The sequence below is a fragment of the Odontomachus brunneus genome, unplaced genomic scaffold (assembly GCF_010583005.1).
Source record: "Odontomachus brunneus isolate Ranch 3 - 2012 unplaced genomic scaffold, Obru_v1 Obru_scaffold_036, whole genome shotgun sequence".
Classification (NCBI taxonomy): Eukaryota; Metazoa; Arthropoda; class Insecta; order Hymenoptera; family Formicidae; genus Odontomachus; species Odontomachus brunneus.
Window position 1 is genome coordinate 2,388,825 of NW_022639486.1, and position 24,300 is coordinate 2,413,124.

The 24,300-nt window shown below is 36.0% G+C and overlaps 3 protein-coding genes across 10 annotated transcripts; all 3 read left to right on the plus strand.

The window, feature by feature from the left end:
• The first annotated feature begins 612 nt into the window (after positions 1-612).
• LOC116843918 (acetylcholinesterase) lies at positions 613-6,219 on the plus strand. 3 transcript variants are annotated; one of them, XM_032814865.1, is made up of 11 exons: positions 613-1,287; positions 1,408-1,984; positions 2,308-2,485; positions 2,562-2,968; positions 3,059-3,249; positions 3,329-3,515; positions 3,582-3,687; positions 3,754-3,949; positions 4,028-4,143; positions 4,383-4,411; positions 4,666-4,848. In XM_032814865.1, the coding sequence occupies exons 1-11, from the start codon at positions 1,030-1,032 to the stop codon at positions 4,698-4,700; spliced, it is 2,280 nt and encodes a 759-aa protein (XP_032670756.1). In that variant the 5' UTR covers positions 613-1,029; the 3' UTR covers positions 4,701-4,848. The 3 variants fall into 3 exon arrangements, with proteins under 3 accessions (XP_032670756.1, XP_032670757.1, XP_032670755.1); XM_032814866.1 differs by lacking the exon at positions 4,383-4,411 and having other exon boundaries at positions 615-1,287; positions 4,028-4,153; positions 4,666-4,810; XM_032814864.1 differs by lacking the exon at positions 4,383-4,411 and having other exon boundaries at positions 1,030-1,287; positions 4,666-6,219.
• An 886-nt stretch (positions 6,220-7,105) lies between these two features.
• On the plus strand, positions 7,106-12,355 carry LOC116843889 (NF-X1-type zinc finger protein NFXL1). Its single transcript, XM_032814773.1, has 5 exons — positions 7,106-7,654; positions 7,795-8,106; positions 8,352-8,464; positions 8,554-10,249; positions 10,697-12,355. Exons 2-5 carry the CDS (start codon positions 7,843-7,845, stop codon positions 11,141-11,143), a joined length of 2,520 nt encoding a protein of 839 aa, XP_032670664.1. The 5' UTR covers positions 7,106-7,654; positions 7,795-7,842; the 3' UTR covers positions 11,144-12,355.
• Positions 12,356-13,201: 846 nt separating this feature from the next.
• Positions 13,202-24,016, plus strand: LOC116843836 (cullin-3). 6 transcript variants are annotated; one of them, XM_032814650.1, is made up of 15 exons: positions 13,202-13,437; positions 14,152-14,365; positions 16,220-16,603; positions 17,696-17,899; positions 18,009-18,188; positions 18,332-18,706; positions 18,793-18,963; positions 20,459-20,566; positions 20,831-21,008; positions 21,113-21,345; positions 21,479-21,648; positions 21,729-21,867; positions 21,978-22,105; positions 22,190-22,247; positions 23,727-24,016. In XM_032814650.1, the coding sequence occupies exons 2-14, from the start codon at positions 14,309-14,311 to the stop codon at positions 22,212-22,214; spliced, it is 2,352 nt and encodes a 783-aa protein (XP_032670541.1). In that variant the 5' UTR covers positions 13,202-13,437; positions 14,152-14,308; the 3' UTR covers positions 22,215-22,247; positions 23,727-24,016. The 6 variants fall into 6 exon arrangements, with proteins under 6 accessions (XP_032670541.1, XP_032670540.1, XP_032670542.1 ...); XM_032814649.1 differs by having other exon boundaries at positions 13,202-14,365; XM_032814651.1 differs by lacking the exon at positions 23,727-24,016 and adding an exon at positions 22,533-23,417 and having other exon boundaries at positions 13,202-14,365.
• Positions 24,017-24,300: the final 284 nt, after the last annotated feature.

The following is a 24,300-nucleotide window of genomic DNA, read 5'->3' on the forward strand; positions in this document are numbered from 1 at the left end:
GCGAAAGATCGAACTTGCACGGCGAAATTGTATTCGGTATTTTGTAAATTGTAATTGTACTGCGACACTTCGTCGTTGACGCGAACGCGCGTTGCCGTCTTTCGCTTTTAAACTTTGTTTCTTGACCTCACGCTCGGCGTCGCGCGTTCCTCGTAGAAAGTGTTGTAAAGCGGATGGCACACAAAAAAACGTAAGCAGCAAGACAGGTAAGAAAGTTGACTGATCACAATTAATTATTCGTGGACTGTAAGGAGAATAATCGACTGATCAATTTGTCTAACTTGTACTGCTCACGTTTTTTTGTGTCATCCGCTTAACATATCGGGCGAGTTTTTTAATTCATCAATGAATCCATCGCATGATGCGTAAATATAGCGAAACGCTGCATTTATGCATCATGCGATGAATCCATCGATGAAATAAAAAACTCGACCTCCATTATTAGTGAACAGTGCGGGGGAGGGAGCGGGACGCGACGTGTGCGTGCGACGAACTACGCCTGAACTACGCGCGAAACGGTTGTGTTCGAACGATAGTGACGGGCGGTAGGGTGTTGGCCGTGGGGAGACGCTGCCATGCGCGCGTGTGGTGACCGCGACGAGCGAGGCGTTTCGTAACGATACTTGGAACGCGCACTCTTGCTCGCGCGTCTCTCTCGGTGAGAGTGAACGAGTGTCGTTACGTTCTCTCTTGTGTACTCACAACGACGTACATGACAAGTGCACTACTACAATCGTGCGTGTGACACAATTTTTCTCGCGAAGGGACACCTGCCCGTTCTCTGTTGACGCGCTGCTCATCGCTGCAATCGATAACACGCTTATCGGTCCGTTCTTTGTTCGCCACGAAAACTCCGTTCGCGCAAACCAACGAGCGAGATACTTTCGCTTTCATCTGTTCCTCGTGGTACCGTTTCCTTGTGTTGCAGTGTGTGTCGGCCTGCGTCGTATAGTAACGTAAGGTCCCCCAGCCACACCTGCGAGAGCCCCTCTCGCGTGTTGTCGCTCTCGGCGGCCCGCACGTGTGAACATGGCCGTGCGTGGACAGCGCGCGACCGCGGGGAGCGTCATTGTTTGTAGTCTGTGCCTGTTGACAACTGGCCTGACGTTCGCCCAGGAGTCGATCTCGTTAAACAGACGATATTATAACCGCGATGGTGTATACGTGCCGCCGCAGGCCGCGCCGAACGTCTACAATACGTACATATATCAGAACAGGAGATATGGCATTGGGAACCCTCTTGATAGAGGACCCACAAGGGCACCCGAGGATCGCTACTTGTACGACGTAAGTGAAGAAACTGTAGCCGAAATAATTAATATTGATTGATATTGAAATATCGTTTGCTAATGTTCTTTTATATTTTATTTAAGTTAATCTTTAATTAAACATTAATTTATCTTGAAGCATTCAACACAAAGGATTCCATTGCCAGGAATATTGGCTGGCTGGCGTGAAGATCTTCAAGGAAAAGAAAGACCAGACTCCAAACTTTTTAGAGACAGAAACATAATCGTGAATACAAATTATGGACAAGTGCAAGGATTTAAAGTCCAGTTGTACGATGATCCATTCTCAAGACAGAGACCGTGGAACCCGACAGTAGATAGAGTTACAAAAGTTGTCAATGTATTTTTGGGTATCCCTTATGCACTGCCACCTGTAAAAGAGGGCCGTTTTAAACCTCCCAGACCTCATAGAGGATGGCAGCTTTTACAAGCTGTAGATTGGGGTCCAGCTTGTCCACAGCCGAGTGAATATACTGGTGCTACAAAAGGTATACGAGATGTTGATGAAGACTGCTTGTACTTAAATGTGTTTACACCCAATATTGGTGCTGGGCTGGCATCTAAGTATGCAGTGATGTTCTACATACACGGTGGTGAATTTACTCATGGAGCTAGCAACTTGTTCCCTGCTCATATACTAGCTGCCTTTTATAATGTCGTAGTGGTATCAATAAATTATCGCCTTGGGGCTCTTGGTGAGTACATAAAAACAGAAAATATATGTATTATGGTATATTTTTTTAGTCATCACATAAAGCTTCATTAAGAAAAATAAGTTCTTATTCTGATTAGCCATATCACAAATTGACATGTTCATAATAAAACTACATTTTTGCTTTAGACATGTTTAGCGATTATTTGTCTTAAAAATATATATCTTGATTTAGTCATTTAAATTCACTAATTTGAAATCAGAGAGAGTTATAGAATTAGATATAAGGTAGAAATAGGAAAAAACATTTTCTAAATTTTATATAAATATTAGTAGAGTAAGAACTTTTTTTACACATGTTTACAGGATTTCTAAGTACTGGAGATGAAAATAGCCCTGGTAATTATGGAATTCTTGATCAAGCTATGGCTCTACGATGGGTATATGATAACATCGCAGTTTTTAATGGAAATCCTGAAGCTATAACACTTTTTGGTCCTGGTGCAGGAGCAGCGAGTGCAGGATTATTAATGGTTGCGCCTAGGTAAAAAGAAATTAGTATTAATATGTTATTATATTGTATATTCCTTTTCCAATCCAGCTTGTTCATTTCATTGTAGAACGCGAGAGTTGGTAGCGAAAGTAATAGCGCAATCAGGTTCGGCTTTAGCTGATTGGGCGGTAATCATGGACAAGTATCGAGCACAAAACACATCCCGAGTATATGCAAACATGTTAGGATGTAGTATAGACAGCAGCTGGAAATTAGTACAATGCCTGAAAGACGGACGTAGTCCCTTCGAATTAGGCAACTCCGAATTGAGGCCAAACATTGGAATGTTTCCGTGGGCGCCTGTATTGGATATTAACTTTACGATACCTCAAGACGATTGGTATGAAGGATGGAGAGCGGCCGACTGGCGTTTCTTTGCTGAAACACCGGAAAAAAGTATTAAAGCTAAAAGATATAGAAAAGACTTAGCTTATATGGCTGGCATTACAACTCAAGAAGCAGCATTTATTATAAGTATGTTATTGATTATTTAATTTATTTCCACTTTACTGTGTTTGTTATTTCACTTGGAGTTTTATCTTACATCTAATTCGCGCTTTGCAGAAGATAATGTAACTTTACAAAGGAATCTATACACAATTGATTCTAAATTGTTTGACGAAAAGGTATGGGAATTGGTTCTTCAGTATAATTACACTCTAAATCCACAAGGCGTTTATGAAGCAATAAAATATATGTACACGTATTGGCCAGATCCAATGAACGTTACGCATATACGCGATCAGTATATAAATGTAAGTAATAAGAATAATCAAATTTAATTTTGGCTACAGTATATTATTATATTGTGTTAACTGCTATTAATGTTTTCAGCTCTTGTCGGACTTTCACTATGTCGCGCCATACGATAAAATAGCAAAATTGCTGGTGGAGAAACATGTACCGACATATCTGTATGTTCTGAATACTTCGATAGAATCATTCAATTTGCCACACTGGGCCAGGGTATCTCACGATACAGAACATCTGTGGCTAACAGGGGCGCCGTTTATGGATTCTGGTATGTTTTTCACGTATGTTTCTCTCTTAAATTACATCGCTTATTAATCGAATGTTGTCAATGCAGAATTCTTCCCACAAAGATTGAAACTAAGTCGAGATATGTGGACTGACAGTGATCGCAATATGAGTCATTTCTTCATGAAAGCATACTCCAATTTTGCAACATACGGGTATGTAGCTAATAATTCATTTAGGTAGTTCAGGAACTTTGAAATGACTTAATCCATTTGTCTCAGAAATCCAACACCTTCGCAAATTTTGGGATTACACTTTGATGTCGCTCGATATGGACAATTGCGATATCTCAATATCAATACGACGCTTAATAGTTCTATCGAAATTAATTATCGCCAGACAGAAAGTGCGTTCTGGTCCATGTATTTGCCAACTGTTATTGGTTATCTTGTTCCCACGTATCCTCCTGTTACTGAGGTAAAATATTAGGATACGGAACACATTGTTATTTTTTCATGAAATTATATAAATTATCATTTGCGATTTTCATTGCAGTATTGGTGGGAACCCAAGCAGCCACTTCAAATTGCATTTTGGTCAATGTCAGCGGCATGTCTGCTGTTACTCGTGCTTGCTGTGGTGTGTTGCATGCTTTGGCGCAATGCCAAAAGGTAAGAAAAGGTAAACAGAACCAAATCCATGTGTCTACAGCTTCATTCGGCGGCACTGGCTGCACCAAACGGTAGCGCATGCGGAAATTGGTTCTGGTTTGTGATTACTTGCGCGAACTTTCTTGCGCGTGACACTGCGATATTATGATAATGTTGCGCGGCTTTTTTTTTATATTATTTTCTTAATCATAACTTCTTTATATAAATTGCTAATTAACTCCATTTCTGCTTACAATTAGCAAAACTAAGGCAGCTAGGATGCGTGCAGGTATTTATGAGAAAAATATCATGCACTTTTCATATTTAGTATGTCCATCACAAGCACGCTTTATTATTAATTGCATGTGTTATTTGTATTATATATTACTAATATAATTGATAAGACAAATAAATGCAGAAATCCAAACTAGATAATAAAATAGAAGTAGCCAAGTATTAAATATTAATATAAAAAAAGTATTAAATATTAAATACTACTAATTTCGATGGATTCTATCTATTTAAATCAATTTAATTCTGCAGACAATCTGATCACTACTATAGCGGGGACATCCTGATGGTACGAGACGACGAACATTCCGAGGGAATCGAGAATTTAACACGTACATCTAAGGAAAACATATACGAATATCGCGACGTACCTCCGATAAAGACTAGAATGCCACGTCAAAACGAAACGAAACTTCAAGAACGTTTAGCGCAAAACAGAAAGTTTAGTTCCACGCCCTCGTTACGAAGCAATTCTAATGTCTCGTTGAAAGATATGAGATCGGAAGGCTTTGTTACAAGCTCACCTAATGGTCAGCCTAAATTGACAAAAGCGATGAGTCAATCAGCACTGCCGAAAGCTAAAAGTAGGACTCTATTAGTGCAGGGAGTACCGCAAACAGCCGTTTAATAATTAAGTTACCAATATTTTCAAATCGACAATCGCTTTATTTATTTGTTATATCTAGGTTTTTAAATATTTTATTAATTTTATTAATAAAACTTATCATTTTTTCTATCAATATTATATGAAATGTCAAATTACACTTACAAACAATTATAATCAAAAATTATTAGCTACATCTATAGATATTCTGAGTGCAATGTGACAATTTTTTAATATTATTTGCGTATACGATTATTAAGATGATAATTAGTGAGTTTTTTAAATCTTAACTTTTTTTATTGTAAAGTAATAGTTTTTAACAATTATGCAATTAACACCTACAGTAGCTATTTTATATCCGTCCATATATAAGAACAAAATAATTGTTATATATATATATAAAGAAAAAGAACACATCTATATATTTTAAGTATTATGTAAATATCACGTATTTTATATTGTTTTACAAAGCTGATACTTTTTTAAAAAATCAAATCGTTACATAAGGTAACTGAGAATGCTTGAGTAAATAGTAAAGCACAAAATAGATGTTTTTATTTAGATTTTCTACAAAATGTAATCTATGAGACTCTGTCAAATTCTTCAAAACATTTTACAATGTCTCAGCTACAAACCTTCATTAACAGAGTGTCAACAAATATGTAATAGGAGCTATCAACAAAATATGACTGTAAAAATTGAGCAGAATCTACAATTAGCACCTAAGTTGAATGTACGGAAGACACTGCTCAGTTTCTACTGCCAATTTTATTAAATTGTATCTACAAGCTCTACCAATAGGACATGAGCTTTATATATAGCATAATACATAGTTAGATGCTACGTTATAATATTCTAAACAAATTTGCTGTTAAACTGCCAACATTTTATATATTTTCACATGTTGAGTTTAAATATTAATGATATAGGCAAGTTTGGAATACAACATATCCTTGTCAATACATAATTCAATATGTATTAAGTGCCTTGCTCGATATATAATTGGAAGTGCCTTACTTAATGCAATACAAATATATAATAGACTAAGTGCACAAATTTAATATATGTATTACAGTTATATGTATGTTAACATTTCTACATATCAAATGTAGCTTTAGTATTAATGATCTCATTCCTACTGAAGTTACGATGTAATTGTAAGTCTGACACTTCTGAGATTAAATGTTACAAATTTATAGTAATTCTGGGTAATTATATTTACACATTGTGCAAACACAATCTTTGTATTTGTAATATAAAGTAAACGATCTGTTACAAGTGCTTTGAGTAAGATTTTATATAAAAAGTATGTAACAATATATAATTTTACTATAAATAACAATATATAATATTTTCTACAGATGGTTATTATTATTTGCAATATTATATTACTTATCGTAGAGAAGTACTGTACATACATAACTATTATACTTACATTAACTTATCGTAAAAAATGTATAGAAAAAATATGTAAGTTACAGAACAGTTCAAGAAGAGCGTTAAGGAACAAATCTATGGTTGGTTGGTTACTCTATATACGGTCAACGCCAAAAAGGTTTAGGTGGTTTTTCTAAATGAGTTTAGGAATAAAACACGGTAACCTAGATATGTAAACCACTGTTCATGAGCCTGCGCAATGATTGGTTGTGACAGCAATCGAAAGGCTGTTCAGCCCGTGGATGTAGTATACATGGACCCCACATACGGCCAGAAAAGTGAAGCCAATATGTACAGCCTTTCTGTGTTTTCTGTCTCTTTCTGCACAAAGTATGCAATAAAATTTAAGTAAGACTTTTACTTGCCAGTCTAGTCGGGATGCTGTTGCACTCTATAATATTATGGAAACGAGAAATGGATGCACGCGCAACAAAAAAGTGACAAAATAGATAGAAAACTATAGCCCCTCTATCCTAACTCTTTCTAGATGTTGGCTTCACTCTATTAGACAGAACATAGGGCATTCGGAGTCCATGGCCCATATTCTGAATCCTCTTTTATCTATAAAAGGGCCTCTAAAAGAGGCTTAGGAGCCACTTGATTGGCTGAATTACATTTAAGGCACTTTTATCGAAAAAGAGGATTCAGAATATGGGCCCATGTATACTATGTCCATGGTTCAGCCCGTAGATTGTTTTTTCGTTCCTGCACTGTTAAACTGTTGCAATAAGTTAGAGCGAGAAAAAATATATTTGTCTTACTCTAACTTATTGCACCAGTTCAGAAGTGCAGAAACAGAAAACAGACCCCGTGACAATGATTCACATACTTATGATACCGTGTTTTGTTCCTAAATGCATCTAGAAAAACTATTGAAACCGTTTTGGCGCTAACTATACATTACGCTGCCATGGCCACCCGTTATAAGCTTAGATAAGCTTTACATGTATACGTTGCAAAATCGCAAACAGTAATAAAAAAAACTTGAGAAAGTGTATATATGTAGTTAAATTATTGTAATTAAATTTTACCGATTTAAAGTCGGCGGAAAAGAAGAATCGCTGATTATATATCAAAATAGTATACATGTGACTCATTATTATTTAATAATTTTCCACTGTTCATTAAATACCAGTTTTTTAAACAACCTGCCATTAATTCAATAATAACTGATTATTATTCAGCGGCATAACAGATACGGTATGTAATTCTCTAAAGTACATAATGTATTTTCATGAAAATTATGTGAGAATATTATACAAAGAAACTATTTTGCTACATTATTTTATTAATTAATCAAAAATTGTAACATAAATTGCACATATAAAATTAATTTTTAGGTTATTTTTGGATTATATCATTGATTTATAACAGTTTGGAACTTCAAGATGCATAAATTCAAGAAGGCTCAAGCACAAAACAAATTGTCTATTGAGAAACACCTGGAAGCAAATGCATCCTTAAACTCATCTAGTGAAGAAGAAGATGAAACAAATGAGGATGATGTTCAAAATGTGGTGGACAAAGTATTGTCTGCATATAAAGGACAAGGGATAGATGCAGAAAAAGTGATATCATATTTAGTTAATTCTTTTCAATCCAGCAGTGCAGTTTGCTTGATATGTATATCAACTGTCAAGAAAATAGATCCGGTAAGTTTACACAGCATAATAATATTTTATTGATATAACATTTTAATTAAATTGCCAAGTATAGATAAGTCTACTTATAAAACTGTATGTTTATACAAATATTAAATTTCTTAAAGAGAGCACACAAATCTCTTTAAACTATGTTATAAATGTAACATGTTTTCTCAACTTGTCTCTCCAAATATGCAAAAAATTACAATTTTTCAATAGCATCACTTATATTCCTCTTGTATATATGTATTTAGATATGGAACTGCAGAATATGCTATGCATTTCTCCATTTGTCTTGTATCTTACATTGGATAAATGACAGTTTGAATTACAAACGGGCTAAAGGAATTACCCAAATCTGGGCATGGTACATATCTTGAATTACTCTAACATAAAACTGTACAAACTACATAAAAGTTTGTATTTGATATACTAACAAAATTGCATATATTATAGCCCTAAATGTCGTATGGAATATGGGCAGGATCAGATCCCAAGATCATACAAGTGTTTCTGCAGAAAGACCATAGACCCTCCGTATCAACCATGGATGATCCCGCATTCCTGTGGCGAAACCTGTGGTAAATTGCTGCAACCAGAATGTGGCCATAAATGTGTATTGCTTTGCCATCCTGGTCCGTGTCCACCATGTGCCAAGATGGTCATGGTAAAATGTTACTGTGGCAAACTACCAGCACAGCCACGTCGCTGTAATGCCAAAAACTGGAGCTGTGGCAACGTTTGCAACACGAAATACGAATCATGCATGCACAGTTGTGGCAATTTGTGTCATACTGGTGAGTGTCTGCCATGCATGGAGACAGTGTCATTGAAATGCCGTTGCAAAAGCAGCCAGAAGGAAGAGAAATGCCACAAGGGTATATGGATCTGTGAGAAACCATGCAACAGAAAGTTTTCCTGCAACGTGCATGTTTGCGAGAGTACCTGCCACTTGCCAGGCGACTGCGGTGACTGTCCCATGGAGAAGAACAGATTCTGTCCCTGCGGAAAGAAACGATACGAGGTTTCCTGCAGGCAGCAGCAAGTGCCGGCATGCGGGGACACCTGCGGCAAGTTACTGAACTGCGGCTCGCACTACTGCAACATGAGATGCCACACGGATCGTTGTGGCCAATGCCTGGAGGTGGTGACGAAGACGTGCCGATGTGGCAGCTACACGAAGGAGATCGCCTGTGTGAAAGAGTTTCATTGCAACAAGAAGTGCACACAGACGCGCCTGTGCGGCCGGCATCTGTGCAACAAAAAATGTTGCGACTGCGTCTTGAAAAACGCATCCAATCTCTGCGAGAAGATTTGCGGTGAGACGCTAAATTGCCGCAAGCACAAATGCGCCGCGCCCTGTCACAGCGGTCCGTGCTATCCGTGCAACAGAACGGACGTCATACAATGTAGATGCGGCAGCAGCAGAATCACGGTGCCGTGCGGCACCAGGAAACGAATTCGACCGCCGCCGTGCAACAAGTCCTGCAAGATACCGCCGATCTGCCACCATAGCAAACGAGAGACGCACAAGTGCCATCAGGGCTCGTGTCCGCCGTGCAAAAAGGTCTGCGGTCTGATCTACAAGAGATGCGGCCACTGCTGTCCAGCTACCTGCCACACCAAGGTCTGGGTAAAGGTGAAAGTAAATGGAGCGAAGTCACAGCCCATCGGACCCTGGGAGAAACGACAGGAGGACGTTATGCAGCTGAAGACCCTGCCGTGCCCGCCGTGCGAAGTCTCCGTGCCTGTGACTTGCCTAGGCGGTCATGAGACGCGCCCTTGGCCGTGCCATATGTCGAGACCGAGCTCCTGCGGTAGAGTTTGCGGCCGACCACTGCCGTGTAAAAATCACACCTGCGAATTAACATGTCACAAGGTAGGGACAGTCAACGAGGTAGACGGTACGAGCAGCAATGGCACTCCGTGCATGGAGTGTGTGAACGAATGCCTCTTCTCACGTCCAACTGGTTGCACGCACGCGTGCCCGCAACCTTGTCATCCGGCACCGTGCAAGCCGTGCAAGCAACTGGTGCGGGTTTCTTGCCATTGCGGCATCAGCACTCTGTATAGACACTGCGTCGACTTGACGTCTGCAAGCAGCAAGAGACGAAACGAGTTACTGCGATGCGGCAACCAATGCCCGAAAAATGTAATTGCGCTTGTGTTATTACGACGAAATTATTTCGTTTCTCGATAGAAAATATAATGTACCTCTAAGTGAGAGAAAGATGAGGACCAATGGTGGTTGTTGGTGCAAATACTTTAAATTTACGGGAGAATTATAATATCTGGCTTTGTCAACGCATGTTCTGAACGTTTGTCCGGAATACTTGTGAATACCGTGAAACAGTGAATCAGCTTTCCATGTCAGAGACTGAACCTTTATCCCGAATTATTAATATTAATTAATCCCAATACTTCACTTCCAACAAACTATTTTAATTACGCATTTAATTTCGTTTCTTTTACGCTGTTGATGTTACTTTTAAACACCAATAACCGCTCTCTACCAACAACTAGCTCTCATTTGCTGTATTTCTCTCACTTGGTACACCTGAGAACCTTGTATACAATTAATATGTTTCTGTTTTTTCAGTATTCATGTGGGCATCGTTGCGTCAACGATTGTCACTCGGGAACTTGTACGAAAGGGGAGGAATGCAATAAGAAAGTCAGATTGTGGTGCAAATGCAAGCGAATCAAGAAGGATTTCCTTTGTTCGCTTATTCAGAAGAAGCAAATTACCGTGGAATGTGACGATGTGTGCGAGTCGATGAAGAACGAAAGGAACCAAGCACAAGAGGCTATGATGGCGAGGAAGCGAGAGGCGGAGGAACTGCGCAATCGAGAGGAGATTGAGAAATTCGAGAAGAAGTTCAAGCCACGACGCAAAAAGAGAGATAAGTATGACAACTCAAAACAGTCCCAGGATAATACGGGATACAAGCGTAAAATCGCGTTGATCGTAGCTATCATTATAGTTCTCATAGGTGTAATAATAGCTTATACGAATGGACTCAATTTTAATATACTTGAGAGCTGATTCTTAGAGCTGATCATAAATTTATGATGATCTTACAAGAATAATCATTTGATAAATTAAAGAAGCTCTGTGATACAATAACATATGTATACAAATATTTGTCGTAGAATAATATTGTATCAATTTTAGAGTTCGTATATATTAATATTAATGTAAATACACTATTATATATACAATATTAATATTAATCAATTTTATATTAATATTACTGATAGTAGTTACATGTATAATTTTGTGGCATATCTTTTATATATTTATAAGCAGTGTTTAAGAGGCCTAATAACAGCATTTACAGAAGCTCGGTCGTCCTTGTGAGATTTGAAGACTTTGTAGTTTTGTAACGTGTGCTTTTATGAATGTAGATAAAATATGTGTACGATACAGACCAAAAAATTGTTTTTACGAGGAAATACAGATTATATGTATTTAACATATATAAAATGTAAGGTGTGATCGAAGAATATGGGGACTCGTTCTACAGCATGCAGCGTAATGAAAACATTCTCGCTTGGCAGTGACTGGATGTCTTATGTTTCAACTATGTACGCTGCAAGTTGCTGCAACTTGTTTCATTTAGTTGTTCATAATCTACGAGCGGTAGTGTTTTATTGTAATTTTCGTCATCTACGATTTTTAAATATAAACGAGTTTAAAGAACAACCCACACAACACAACGTCTACAATCGGGACATGAGACGTTTTGTGTCTCAATTTTAGACGTTGTGTTGTGTAGGGATAAATATGCATAAAATTTTGCGTTAAACTTGATAAAACTGGAGTTGAAACACTAACTGATGCAAAAAGCTTTCGGAAACTTTGCTATGATATTGCTCTAAGATATTGAGGAATAAGCTATCACAAACGCACTCAGAGGAGTATCTCACCCAGCATTTCGTCAGGTGTCCCATGATCGCCGTACTCATTTGACTTATCACGACTTTTTTCTCTTCTCCCGTATAAAGGGGAGCATTGAAAGGATGATGCTTCGAAACTGTAGACAAAATTAAAGCAAATTCGCAGGCAGCGCTTGAGACAATCCCAGAGGAAGCTTATGCAGTCCCCTTTCAGGATTGAAAAAAAACGGTTCGCGCTTTGTGTACGAGTGGAAGAGGTCTACTTTAAAAGGGAATCTACTCAAGTAGAACAAATTTTTAAAAGATATTTTAAAGACGTTCTATGTATGTTTTTCGACTTTTAAGGTATTTTTAAGGTCTTTAAGGTATTTTTTTAAAATTGTATATATATATATATATATATATATATATATATATATATAAATTAATTTAGATTTAAAAAAATAAAACTTCTATAACAATAGTCCATGCATTTTTCACACCTCGTGTCTTTCAGAACGAATGATTAACGTACAGAACGTAAGTTATGTTATTAAAAAGAAGTAATATATATCGTTTCCTCAAATAATAATGTAAAAAATAATCAAATCGTAATGCGCGCGCACAAACATGTAGATACGACACTTGCAAATGAAGAACCTAACGTTTTTAAACAGAACTTATAACTAATATTCATAATCGGATCTTATATTTAAGCAGTCTTAAGTTCATCTTGAGATACTCCGTAGCCAATGAAATGATTACAAGAATAATCGGCTATGATTGGCCAATTCTTACTCCGCATATTGTAGACCAAGCTGAGTGATTGTAAGTGATTACGACAACCAATCAGAATAAAGCAATCAGTGAATAAAATACTTGGGTTGGTTGGCTTTTATGTTCACAAGTATGCCTTAAACAATTGTAGAATGGCCTTTACAACCACTCGTGACTACCTTTACGCAATTGTAAAATGGCTTTAAATTCTCCCGAAATACGCAAACAGTACTGACGTGTTAAAATCCACATATTTCAGTTGTTCCAAAATCAACAGACTGTCGTAAAAATAGTACTGCTTGTACTGCATTCCGCGAGACAGCCTTAAAATAGCTATGCGTCATCTCGAGATAACTCGTAGCCAATGAAATGACCGTGCAAAACAAGTCGAGCAGATGGAAGCACCCAATGTAAAGGCGTATTTGACCGCTATAAAGCGATTGCGACGCTCGAGAACAGCTGCCTGATCGCACCTCGTTGTCCATGATGGCAGTCTTGTGTAGTCCTGTGCTCATAGTGTGTTGGTGGTCGTGATTCTGTGCGCATCGTTCTCTCGCGAATAGTACGAAAGGCAGTGATAGGATACTGCTGTCGGCGGCGACGGCGACGGGGACGGGGACGGCGGCGGTGGAGGAGTTGGTGTCAGTGTTGGCGCAACGATAGGAACCCCGTAAGAACGCCGCGGTGTGTATCGAATACTCAATTATGTCACGGGGGCGGTCGGACTCGCGCGCGCCGCTTCTTTATTGAGATCGCGACCGAGCAACCACCATCACCAACACCACCAAAGAGAGCGCCGCGTCGGGACTCTCGCGGCAACGGCGGCGGGCGAGAGGAACAAAAAAGGACACACACACGTATAGAAAAATTAATCTGTGTGCTCGGACCGTCTCGGAATTGTCGACAGGGATTACTGCTGCGATATTTTCTTTCCAAACTATACGATTCGTTGGTTCATTCGTTCATTTAAGCTGCACCGCTTCTTCGCTTGCCAATCTATCTCTCTCCCTCGTTCTCCACCTCCCTCCCTTTCTCGCCCATTGTCGTTGCGTTGTCATCGCTCTTCCTCTCGCCCTTTAATCCTCCAAAGCATATATATCCTTTCAGCGCTTCACTTGCCGGGTTAAGAAAAAAAGGTGCTACTCCTCGAGTGAGGGGGTAATGAGAAAGAGAGAACAAATAGAAGTGTAGGGAACAAGAGAGACGCCGTCTCACACGCGTTTAGTCGCACGCATCATTAAATGTACGCGGTCGCGTGGAGAAAACCACCCGTCGTTCACATTGTCGTTGGTCCTGTCCACGTTGTCGCGAGCACAACAGTGCTCGCCTTCGTCACACAGAGGGCCTCGATCATCGGTCGTTCCCGATACGTAAATGAGTAGTGTTTGCTGTGCTTAGGAAAGAAGGAGAGAAAAAAAGAATAAGTGTTTCGGTGTCAATGTGTATGCGGCGCCGTACGCTTATCACAACAGTAGCAGCAGCAGCATCGTCGGGACGACGGCATTTCTGAAGATACTTTTGACGCGTCGGTTGACACCGAAAAAAATTCGACACAATGAAGAGCAGTGCTCTGATGAAGAAGGAGAGCAAGATGCGCATACGTGCTTTTCCGGTAAGTACAATTTGAGATCTGATGTAACACGATAAGAAGCGATTCACACTACGCGAAACGAAGGCAGGCAGCTGTCCCTGTCGTGCCTCTCGATACGCCTGTGTCCTCCGTCCGTTCTTCTCCCTTCCGTACTCACATCGCGCGCGTCTGTGTTCCCGATTTTATTTATCCATTCTGCGCCTTTGCTGTGTTGCGCGCGCGGCCACGATGTCGATTGTGCACGAGTTGTGTACGTGTGTGTGTATGTGTCGGCTCGTATAAACATAATCCCATAACCTACCTACTGTACCTTGCGTTATTTTCGCGTTCAACGCGAAGAAAAATGTCACCTCAAGCTGATGGACGGTGCTTACCGATATGCTCGATTGTATCACTGGTCGAGTATCAAATTGGTGGCTTGCATCTTTAATGGTTCGATGCCTGTTTTCGCATGAGAAGATTCTGTTTGAATGAAAAACTCACGTTTCGAATATTATCAAATACATTTGTGATTACTTGCAGTTTGTGGTCCTTATGTTCGCTTATTCGCGTTTATTTCGTGCAATTTATGCACTTTACATAATATATTCCGAATGTATAACATTAGGTATTGGACAATCTGTCGCCTTTATGCAAGTTCAAATAATATGTAATTGATAAAAAGAATAAGAGTACATGATGCTAGTAACTCAAGATCAAATATTTCCAAACAAAATTGAATAGAACTTTAAAATTTTTCCTTATCACGCTGATAATTAATAGTTTTTGTTAATACATATTTTGCTTCATAAGAATGTTATCACTATAATGTTTTAATAATGTTTTAAAAAAATTCAATAATGTTTTAATATATATAATAATTTTTAATAAATATGTGTCAATAATATTTTTATCACTGTTTATGTACACTTGTATAAGTATGATCAACAACTGGGCAGTTACCATAGCGATGTAGAAGACAGTTGCGATAAAGTGTGGCTATATAACTATGTTATGCTGCATTCTAAATTTTAAATATCACCACATTTTGCTGTTTACTAAAAATTCACAATGTCAGAAATTCACATCTTGCTTTTTATTACTGCATATCGTGACAAGGTAAAAGTCAATTAACAAAGATAAAACAAAGTAAACTTATGTAAAAAAAACAGTGTGTGCACTAATATTGACAAGAATTCATGTTCATATAATATTTCACTTGTATATATAGATTGTATGTATAATTTTTTACAAAATATATATTGTACATATTTATTTTCCAAATTGTTTTTAAAATTTATATAATATATATGTAATCTACATAATATAATGAAATCTATATAATATATATAATCTATATAAAATTTGTCTGTTAGAATTTAGTTGTTTCTAATTTAATTTTTTAATGATGCATAATTAAGAGTTTAGTAAGATAAAACTCTTATTAGGTAACTCTTAGGTGTATATTATTATGATCAAGGTTGAATAACATGTATGATTGAATAACAAGTAAATATATATAAAAAAATCTGTATATAAAAGAGAATTAGAATCAGGGATCAATACAAAAATGAAGACCAACAAAGAAGCAGAATAACTGAAATAATTTTTATTGTCAGGACTAACACAGAGAAGCAATATGTATTTTCTTATAAACAGTTATATTCTTGTGAGAATCATTGTCATTTATATATCTATGTCACACAGTATTATAATATAATTTTTAAAATATTGTATTTTTTTTTGTATTTACAGTTAAGAAATATAAAATGAATTATTTGACAATTGAAAATTGCTACAATATATTTCGATAAAGAACAAATAAGAAAAATATATATTCCTTAGTTTTATTTGTTCAAGAAGTAATTGGCCACTACAAAAGTTCTATTTTCACAGACAACTATGGATGAGAAGTATGTCGAGAGCATTTGGACCTTACTGAAAAGCGCTATCCAGGAGATACAAAAGAAAAATAATTCTGGCCTCAGTTTTGAAGAACTTTATCGCAATGCATACATGATGGTTCTTCACAAATATGGTGAACGTTTATATACAGGATTAAAGGAAGTTATAACACACCATCTTGAGAACAAAGTGCGAGAAGATGTTCTTCGGTCTCTACATAATAACTTTTTACAAACGTTAAATCTCGCGTGGAACGATCATCAGACATCGATGGTGATGATCAGGGACATATTAATGTATATGGACAGAGTGTATGTTCAACAGAATGATGTCGATAACGTGTATAATCTTGGATTAATTATTTTTCGAGATCAGGTAATTATAAAATCTTTTCTTCGATTTTTTGTTTTTGTATTAGGATACTTTATAAAGATAAACATAGAAGCGATTTAAATCCATTGTAATATGATTTATGTTTTATTGAATGACTTGTATACAAGGTGTCCCAAAACTGATAGAACATCCGTTAGGGGTAGATAGGGAGTGAGATTTGGAACTGAAAGTTCCTTTTCCATTTTTGGATTCAACAATTAGTTAATGAGAATTAATTAATTAAATCTGCCAATCCCTTAAGGCCTTTGCACCTCAGAACCAGTTCAAATTCGTAACCGTAAAGTCAATTTTCACTTGCGTTGCTCTATCTGATTGTATGTGTTAGAAATTTACGTATGTGTTAGAAATTGTATGTGTTAGAAATTTACGGAATTACGGTTAAGACTTTTTGACAGGCAAAGGTCTTTAGCGCTCCGAGTGAGCGCTCAGAGCCGTAGGACGCCGTAGGCTCCTCAGGGACCCTGCTTGTCCATTTTTCTCCCCTTTTTTTGTATCACACGAGAATAAATATGAATGAGTGAGTGGGTGGGTGCCTGACTGAGGCTAGGAAAGTGGCAAGTTTTCAGTGTGTGGGGGTGATGTGTGAGTATTTTGTGTGTGGTTATGAGTGCATGAATAATTTGAATGTTTTTGGTGCGAGTAGGCGGAATGATTGCGCTTTATATGTCGGAGGGGGAGGATATGTGTGGTACGCTTCCTTCGAGTACGTAGGTGACTTGAATATTTTCTGCATGTCGGTGGTTGAGTACCGTGAATGATTTTAGTGTGTATGTGTGTGTGTACAAAAAGGGGAGAAAAACGGACAAGCAGGGCCCCTGAAGAGCCCATGGCGTCCTACGTCCCTGAGCGCTCACTCGGGGCGCTAAGGGATTGGCAGATTTAATTAACTAATTGTCGGATCCAAAAATGGAAGAGAAACTTTCAGTTCCAAATTGCACCCCCTACTTACCCCTAACCGGGTGTTCTACCAGTTTTGGGACAATATTTATGCAATATTTGCTTATATATGAAAACAAAGTTGTCTCATACATATATAAATCTGTCGTATTTAAATTAACCAATTTTTCATTTCAGGTGGTCAGATATGGATGTGTCAGAGATCATTTACGAGAAACTTTATTAGGTATGGTAGCAAGAGAAAGAAAAGGCGAAGTCGTAGATCGTAGCGCTATAAAAAATGCCTGCCAAATGTTGATGTTACTTGGGATTAACAGTCGTCAAGTTTATGAAGAAGATTTTGAAAGGCCTTTTTTACAACAAAGTGCTGAATTTTATAGAGTAAGTGTCTAGTTAATTAAAAATGTCTAGTTTACAAAAGACGTCTAATTTATTAATTTTTAAATATACGCACATGTATACTAAACGCATAACATCCTTTTTTTTTCAGATGGAATCTCAAAAATTTTTGGCAGAGAATAGCGCATCGGTATATATAAAAAAAGTTGAAGCTAGAATCTGCGAAGAATCCGAAAGGGCGAAACACTATTTAGATGAATCCACTGAGCCGCGAATAGTGGAAGTCGTAGAAGAAGAATTAATCAAAATACACATGAAAACCATTGTTGAGGTGCTTCAGTTTTATTGTTATTATTGTGACTTTATTCTTCAATAATCCTGATTTATTTAAATCATAATATATAATTATACTATCACATACATATATAATCATACATGTTTTAAACTATTAATTCACTTCTGTTCTTGTGACAGATGGAGAACAGTGGTGTAGTGCATATGCTCAAAAATCAGAAAACAGAAGACCTCGGTTGTATGTATAAACTATTTTCGAGAGTGTCGGACGGATTACGTACTGTATGCGATTGTGTATCTCAGTTTCTCAAAGAACAAGGCCGCGCTTTGGTGCAGGAAGAGCACGAATCAACTACAAACGCCGTTCTTTATGTCCAGAACTTATTAGACTTAAAGGATCGCTTTGATCATTTTCTACATTATTCTTTCAATAATGATAAAAATTACAAACAGATGATAGCATCAGATTTCGAATACTTCCTTAACTTAAATGCTAAAAGTCCAGAGTATCTCTCACTCTTTATTGATGACAAATTGAAGAAGGGTGTTAAAGGAGTAAGTAGCATTCTACTACACTATACATGATTAATTTATAATTATGAGTGTTATAGAAATCTCTATATAAATCTGTTTACTTTTAGATGACAGAGCAAGAGATAGAAGGAATTCTAGATAAAACTATGGTCTTATTCCGCTTTTTACAAGAAAAAGATGTGTTTGAACGGTACTATAAACAACATTTAGCCAAGCGGTTATTGTTGAATAAGTCTGTTTCAGATGACAGTGAAAAGAATATGATATCCAAACTTAAGGTAAGAAGGAATAACTTAAATCATATAATTTTAATCTTCTAGATTCAAATCTTTATTTTGGGAACATTTAATTCATATTAGAATTGATTTCGCTTATATTTGAAATAATAAGAGTAATGTGTCAGCCTCGCAAAGGTTATATTTCAATAGCCGCTTGTACATAAATACAATAAATTCTATACAGGGCTGGGAAGTAACTAGTTATTTGTAACAAAGTTACAGTTATATTTTTTTGGTAACTGTAACTTAACTTAGTTACTTTTTTCCCAACTGTAACTTAAATTAGTTACTTATTTTTAGTAACTTGTAACTTTTTTAACAGTTATTTTAATAGGTACTTGGAAAACGTAAAAAATAAAATAAAAATTATATAGTAATCGTATATTAATTTAATAAATTTATCAACGTATTTATGGAGCATGTGATTAAATTCTTTTATCTCTACAAGATTATTATTAAATTTTTATTATGTTAAGTACAGATTTAAAATTTGTTAAGTGGATAGACTAATTAATGTGATAGATATTATAAAATTTAATCTTTACATTTTAGTAAAGCTTAAAATGTAAGATTTTTGTATTTACAGTAATAATTTACAATCATTTCAAGAAAGTAACTTAAAAGTAACGACTCGTTACTTTTTGAGTAACTGTAACGAGTTACTTTTCACAGCTAGTAATTTGAAACTGTAACTAGTTACATTTTCAAAGGGAACTGTAAGGATTGGAGTCCCATGGCACGTATTTTCGTGTAACGCGTAACCGCGTAACCAATCACATCTTTTTATTCTTTTAGAAGTTTCAACAGAAATACTAAACGTCGCAATTTATTGGTTACGCGCTTACGCGGTACGCGAAAAATACATGCCATGGGACTTCAGTCTAACTGTAACTAGTTACTTTTAAAAAGTAACTTTCCCAACCCTGGTTCTACATATAAATTAATTTATACAATTATATAAATTAATATATTAATTTATATAAATTAATTTATTATAAGTTCTGAAGTAAGTGATTCTATCAAATAGAATATTCAACATTGACCTGGACATAATAATTGATAATAAAAAATTTGTACATTGAATAATAAAAAAATTGCTCGAATTTTTAATTTCGTAGTGAAAGTTAGCAATGTTCTTAAATAATTATTTACGCATATTCATAAATCCTGTTTGTAAACTCGTATATTAACACATAGACGCCGGGGCAGTTTACACTATATGCCATATATATGCGCGCCCAGGCGTCTATGGCTTAAAATAAGTGCGTATTCTATCAAATATATATTTGTCTGTAGAATAGTAATATCCTCATTTTCATAAAGATAAGAGAAAATTATTTTTCTTGATTATGTTAATCTCTGTAAAGTGTTTATATTGACATATTTTTTCTTCATATGTTTCTTATTAATGATATAAAAAAAGAATAGTTGCTTTATTATATAATGTATACACTTTACAGACGATTAATAATACGCGTCTTTAATATTTATTTAGACTGAATGCGGATGTCAGTTCACGTCAAAATTGGAAGGTATGTTTAAGGATATTACGGTCAGCAACACTATCATGGATGAATTCAAAGATCATGTTCTTGCGTCTGGTGTAAGTAATATAAATATTGTTGATTGAAATTAAAAACATTTATAAACTATGTATCAATATTTAAATAAATTATTAAATAAAATATTGGCCTTAACAATTTTCTTCAAACAAAAACAAAATTCGTTCTATTAAATTACGTGATTTACAAAAAAAATTCTATTTTGTTTACGATCGCTCAAAATATTGTTCTAAAAAGTATCCTGAAAAAAGAATTGATTTCTATTTTTTATTGTGTTATCTTTCCACACTTGTTATCTTATACAGACGAATTTACACGGTGTGGAAATAAGTGTACGGGTACTCACAACGGGTTTCTGGCCGACGCAATCGTCCACTCCAAAATGTAGTATGCCCACCGCACCACGTGATGCCTTCGATGCCTTCCGACGCTTCTATCTGGCTAAACATAGCGGCCGACAATTATCGTTACAACCACAATTGGGTACCAAACTACATTCTTTTCTCACATTTTTATCCATTAATATCTGCTTAAGTACATTTTTTACATTAGCGTGCTAGTATAATATTACAAACGTATTTGCATAGGTTCCGCAGATTTGAATGCGATATTTTATGGACCACGTAGAGAAGAGAGTAGTTGTGGTGGTTTGGATACTCCGTCGTCTTCAAGTTCTCTCGGAAATGGTAGTAACGCGAGTGGCAGTTTACTGAGCCAGAGAAGCAGCACGTGTAGTCCGCGAAAACACATAATACAAGTTTCCACTTACCAAATGTGTGTGTTAATGCTCTTCAACAAGAGTGAGAAGCTAACATATGAGGTCAGTCTCGATATAAGTTTTTATAAATGACTGATTAATCATATGTGTATGTTAATTATATGTATATGGAAAAAAAATTCCGAAATGTGTCACATTACTATTGCATATATACATATGTATGAATATTGTGTAGGAAATTCTAGGTGAAACCGATATTCCAGAGAGGGACTTGGTCAGAGCATTGCAGTCTCTCGCCATGGGTAAAGCTACGCAAAGAATCTTACTCAAACACCCTCGTACCAAGGACATTGAATCTTCGCATTGTTTCTGTGTGAACGATAGTTTTAGCAGTAAATTACACAGGTATTATACGTTTATACGCGACAATAAACATATAAATAATATGAGAATCTTATACCAAATATTCGTATTGATCTGTCCAGAGTAAAGATTCAGACTGTAGCAGCGAAAGGAGAATCGGAGCCTGAAAGAAAAGAGACGCGCAATAAAGTAGACGAAGATCGAAAACATGAAATAGAAGCAGCCATCGTGCGAATTATGAAAGCCCGAAAGCGTATGCCTGTACGTACGAAAAATTTACTTATACACTTGACAAATATTGAAAAATATGCTCTAACAAAACAAACTATAATACTGCATAATTATTAATTAATACCAATTGTTTCTTACAGCACAACATACTCGTAACAGAAGTAACTGAGCAATTAAGAGGTCGATTTTTGCCTTCACCTGTAATAATTAAGAAACGTATCGAAGGTTTAATTGAACGAGAGTACTTGGCTCGCACACCAGAAGATCGGTATGTAAAGCACAGATTGTTACACGCAAAGCGCCGCTAATATAATTGTATGTTTACTAATCGATGATTTACTTTAATTAACAGAAAGGTGTATACGTACGTTGCTTAATGCTGAATTCAAATATTGGATGTGTACAAACATGTAAGTAATTTGTAATAATATATACATCCTCTTTCTGATTTCACATATTAATGATTCTTCATATTTTATTCACCGATTCGCGTCATCGTTATTATACAGTTTATTATTTCTCACGTCGCGCGCCATTGTTATCTTCGTTATTATTTCATTTTCTGTTTGAGAATGAGATCATGTGCAAGGGATGTTCCATACCAACGAGGAAACAATATTTCCGAAGAACGTCCCGATATATGATAACTATCTAATATTTGCAGCCCAACTCATAACCTGTAATATTCTTTGCAGGAATATACGATTGGAAAAGTAATTGAAAATGATAGAGCGCCAACGATATCACGATATCATAGTTTAATCTTTGTTTTGCCGTAACTATCACACGTAACATACACAGATATACATAAATCTATATAAACATCAAAGATCTATATAAGATCAAAGATGAACATGACGTGTGTCATTTCGTTATCGAGTGCTAAAAATTATAAGAGAAATACTTGATGCGGGTTATTTTGTCATTTGAACTCTAAATTTACTTTCTTGTATTTTACATTATATTTATACACTAAATTACAACGTACCCAGTACGAACGAGACATACCCTATACTTGTTGCGACGGAACATCCCTGTGATTGGAATGAATGGCAAGATATTCTTCTGATAATTGACTAGTTTGGTGGAAAAGGTTGGTACGTATCGTAAGAATGATACGCACTTAGATTTAATATTGGGGATGCGCATATTTTTTTTTTTCTAAACATTGAACGATGCGCTTCCCACACCTTTCACATTTCGAACATTCGCATTTGTTTGATTACAATAGAAGATACATGTGAGCACTCAATATAATAAATATGTATTCTAAATTAGATAGAGTTTAGTTAACATGTGCGTTTTTAACGATGTAAAATATCGTTAAGTTACTCAAGAACTCGACGATTCGCATTGATAATACTGCAATTAGGAACTTTTCTACACTTATAAGACTGTGATTGTCTACGGTAACATAAATACTATTCGGATATGTCGTGAAATTAGGAAAGAAATGGTATTTACATATAGTTTTATTTACGTTGATGTCTACCGATTATTATATATGTAAATAAGCGATGTGAATGTATTATTAAGAATATACTTGTCTCATTTCCAACAAATCAATATTATTTTCATAACGACTGCACTCTATATACCCCTAAATTTGTTTACTTCCCGATAAAACGTAAAAACACAGACGTCAAATTTTAGCAGCAGCTCTAGATTTTGAACATATACATATTAGTTCGTTAGATGTGCTTGCTACATATATTATATTTATTTCAAATCTGTTCCGAATTTATAATAATTAAAAATATACACACTTTTTTACATAATGAACACTTAGCTTATCTTCTAATCGCCTCTTCCACCTAGCTTCTCAATTATTTTTTTTCATACGACTTAATTGATCGCTGACTTGGTACAACACGGAATATTTATTATAGTATGCCAAAAGTGGGATCTACGAATCTGTAAGAGATGCAGAATTTGTTAACGGGATAAAATATGCGTATGAGCTTAAATAAAGAACGGAGAACTTAATAAAATGCTGAAGTTCAATTTGAACATGTATTATGCGGACTCACGTTGTGTAGAGCAAAAAAGGCGAAATGAACGACATCGTGGTATTTTCATTTATATTCTCCTTATTTATTAATATAGAAGTTTTAATATTTAAACGAAGGTTTTACCCTTTCTTACATGAAACTGAATAAAAATAAAATCCTATAACACAGTATCTTATTATTCCTGAAACATTCACCCAAGACATTTATTCTTTATACAAAGTCTATTATGCCAAACAGATAGAAAATATACGTTTTATCCTCAGATTACCGTTCGCATGAAAGTTTTTATATATTATATTGAGATAATCTACACATACATATGTGTATATATATATTTGTATATACAGCCAACAATTTTTTCCTACATAAGTTGAGATTATGCGATTATTTATAATTCTAAGAATAAATGCTGAAATTTTCTTGAAAGTTTATGATAATAGGAATACAAGCC

Bases quoted from the DNA above. Each gene is read 5' to 3' on its own strand.
- LOC116843918 (XM_032814864.1), top strand. From the start codon at position 1,030: ATGGCCGTGCGTGGACAGCGCGCGACCGCGGGGAGCGTCATTGTTTGT. The intron at 1,985-2,307 runs GTGAGTACATAA...ACATGTTTACAG, and splicing joins TTATCGCCTTGGGGCTCTTG to GATTTCTAAGTACTGGAGAT. The intron at 4,144-4,665 runs GTAAGAAAAGGT...TTAATTCTGCAG, and splicing joins CTTTGGCGCAATGCCAAAAG to ACAATCTGATCACTACTATA.
- LOC116843889 (XM_032814773.1), top strand. From the start codon at position 7,843: ATGCATAAATTCAAGAAGGCTCAAGCACAAAACAAATTGTCTATTGAG. The intron at 8,107-8,351 runs GTAAGTTTACAC...ATATGTATTTAG, and splicing joins CTGTCAAGAAAATAGATCCG to ATATGGAACTGCAGAATATG. The intron at 8,465-8,553 runs GTACATATCTTG...CATATATTATAG, and splicing joins ATTACCCAAATCTGGGCATG to CCCTAAATGTCGTATGGAAT.
- LOC116843836 (XM_032814649.1), top strand. From the start codon at position 14,309: ATGAAGAGCAGTGCTCTGATGAAGAAGGAGAGCAAGATGCGCATACGT. The intron at 21,649-21,728 runs GTATTATACGTT...TGATCTGTCCAG, and splicing joins TTTAGCAGTAAATTACACAG to AGTAAAGATTCAGACTGTAG. The intron at 22,106-22,189 runs GTATGTAAAGCA...TTTAATTAACAG, and splicing joins GCTCGCACACCAGAAGATCG to AAAGGTGTATACGTACGTTG.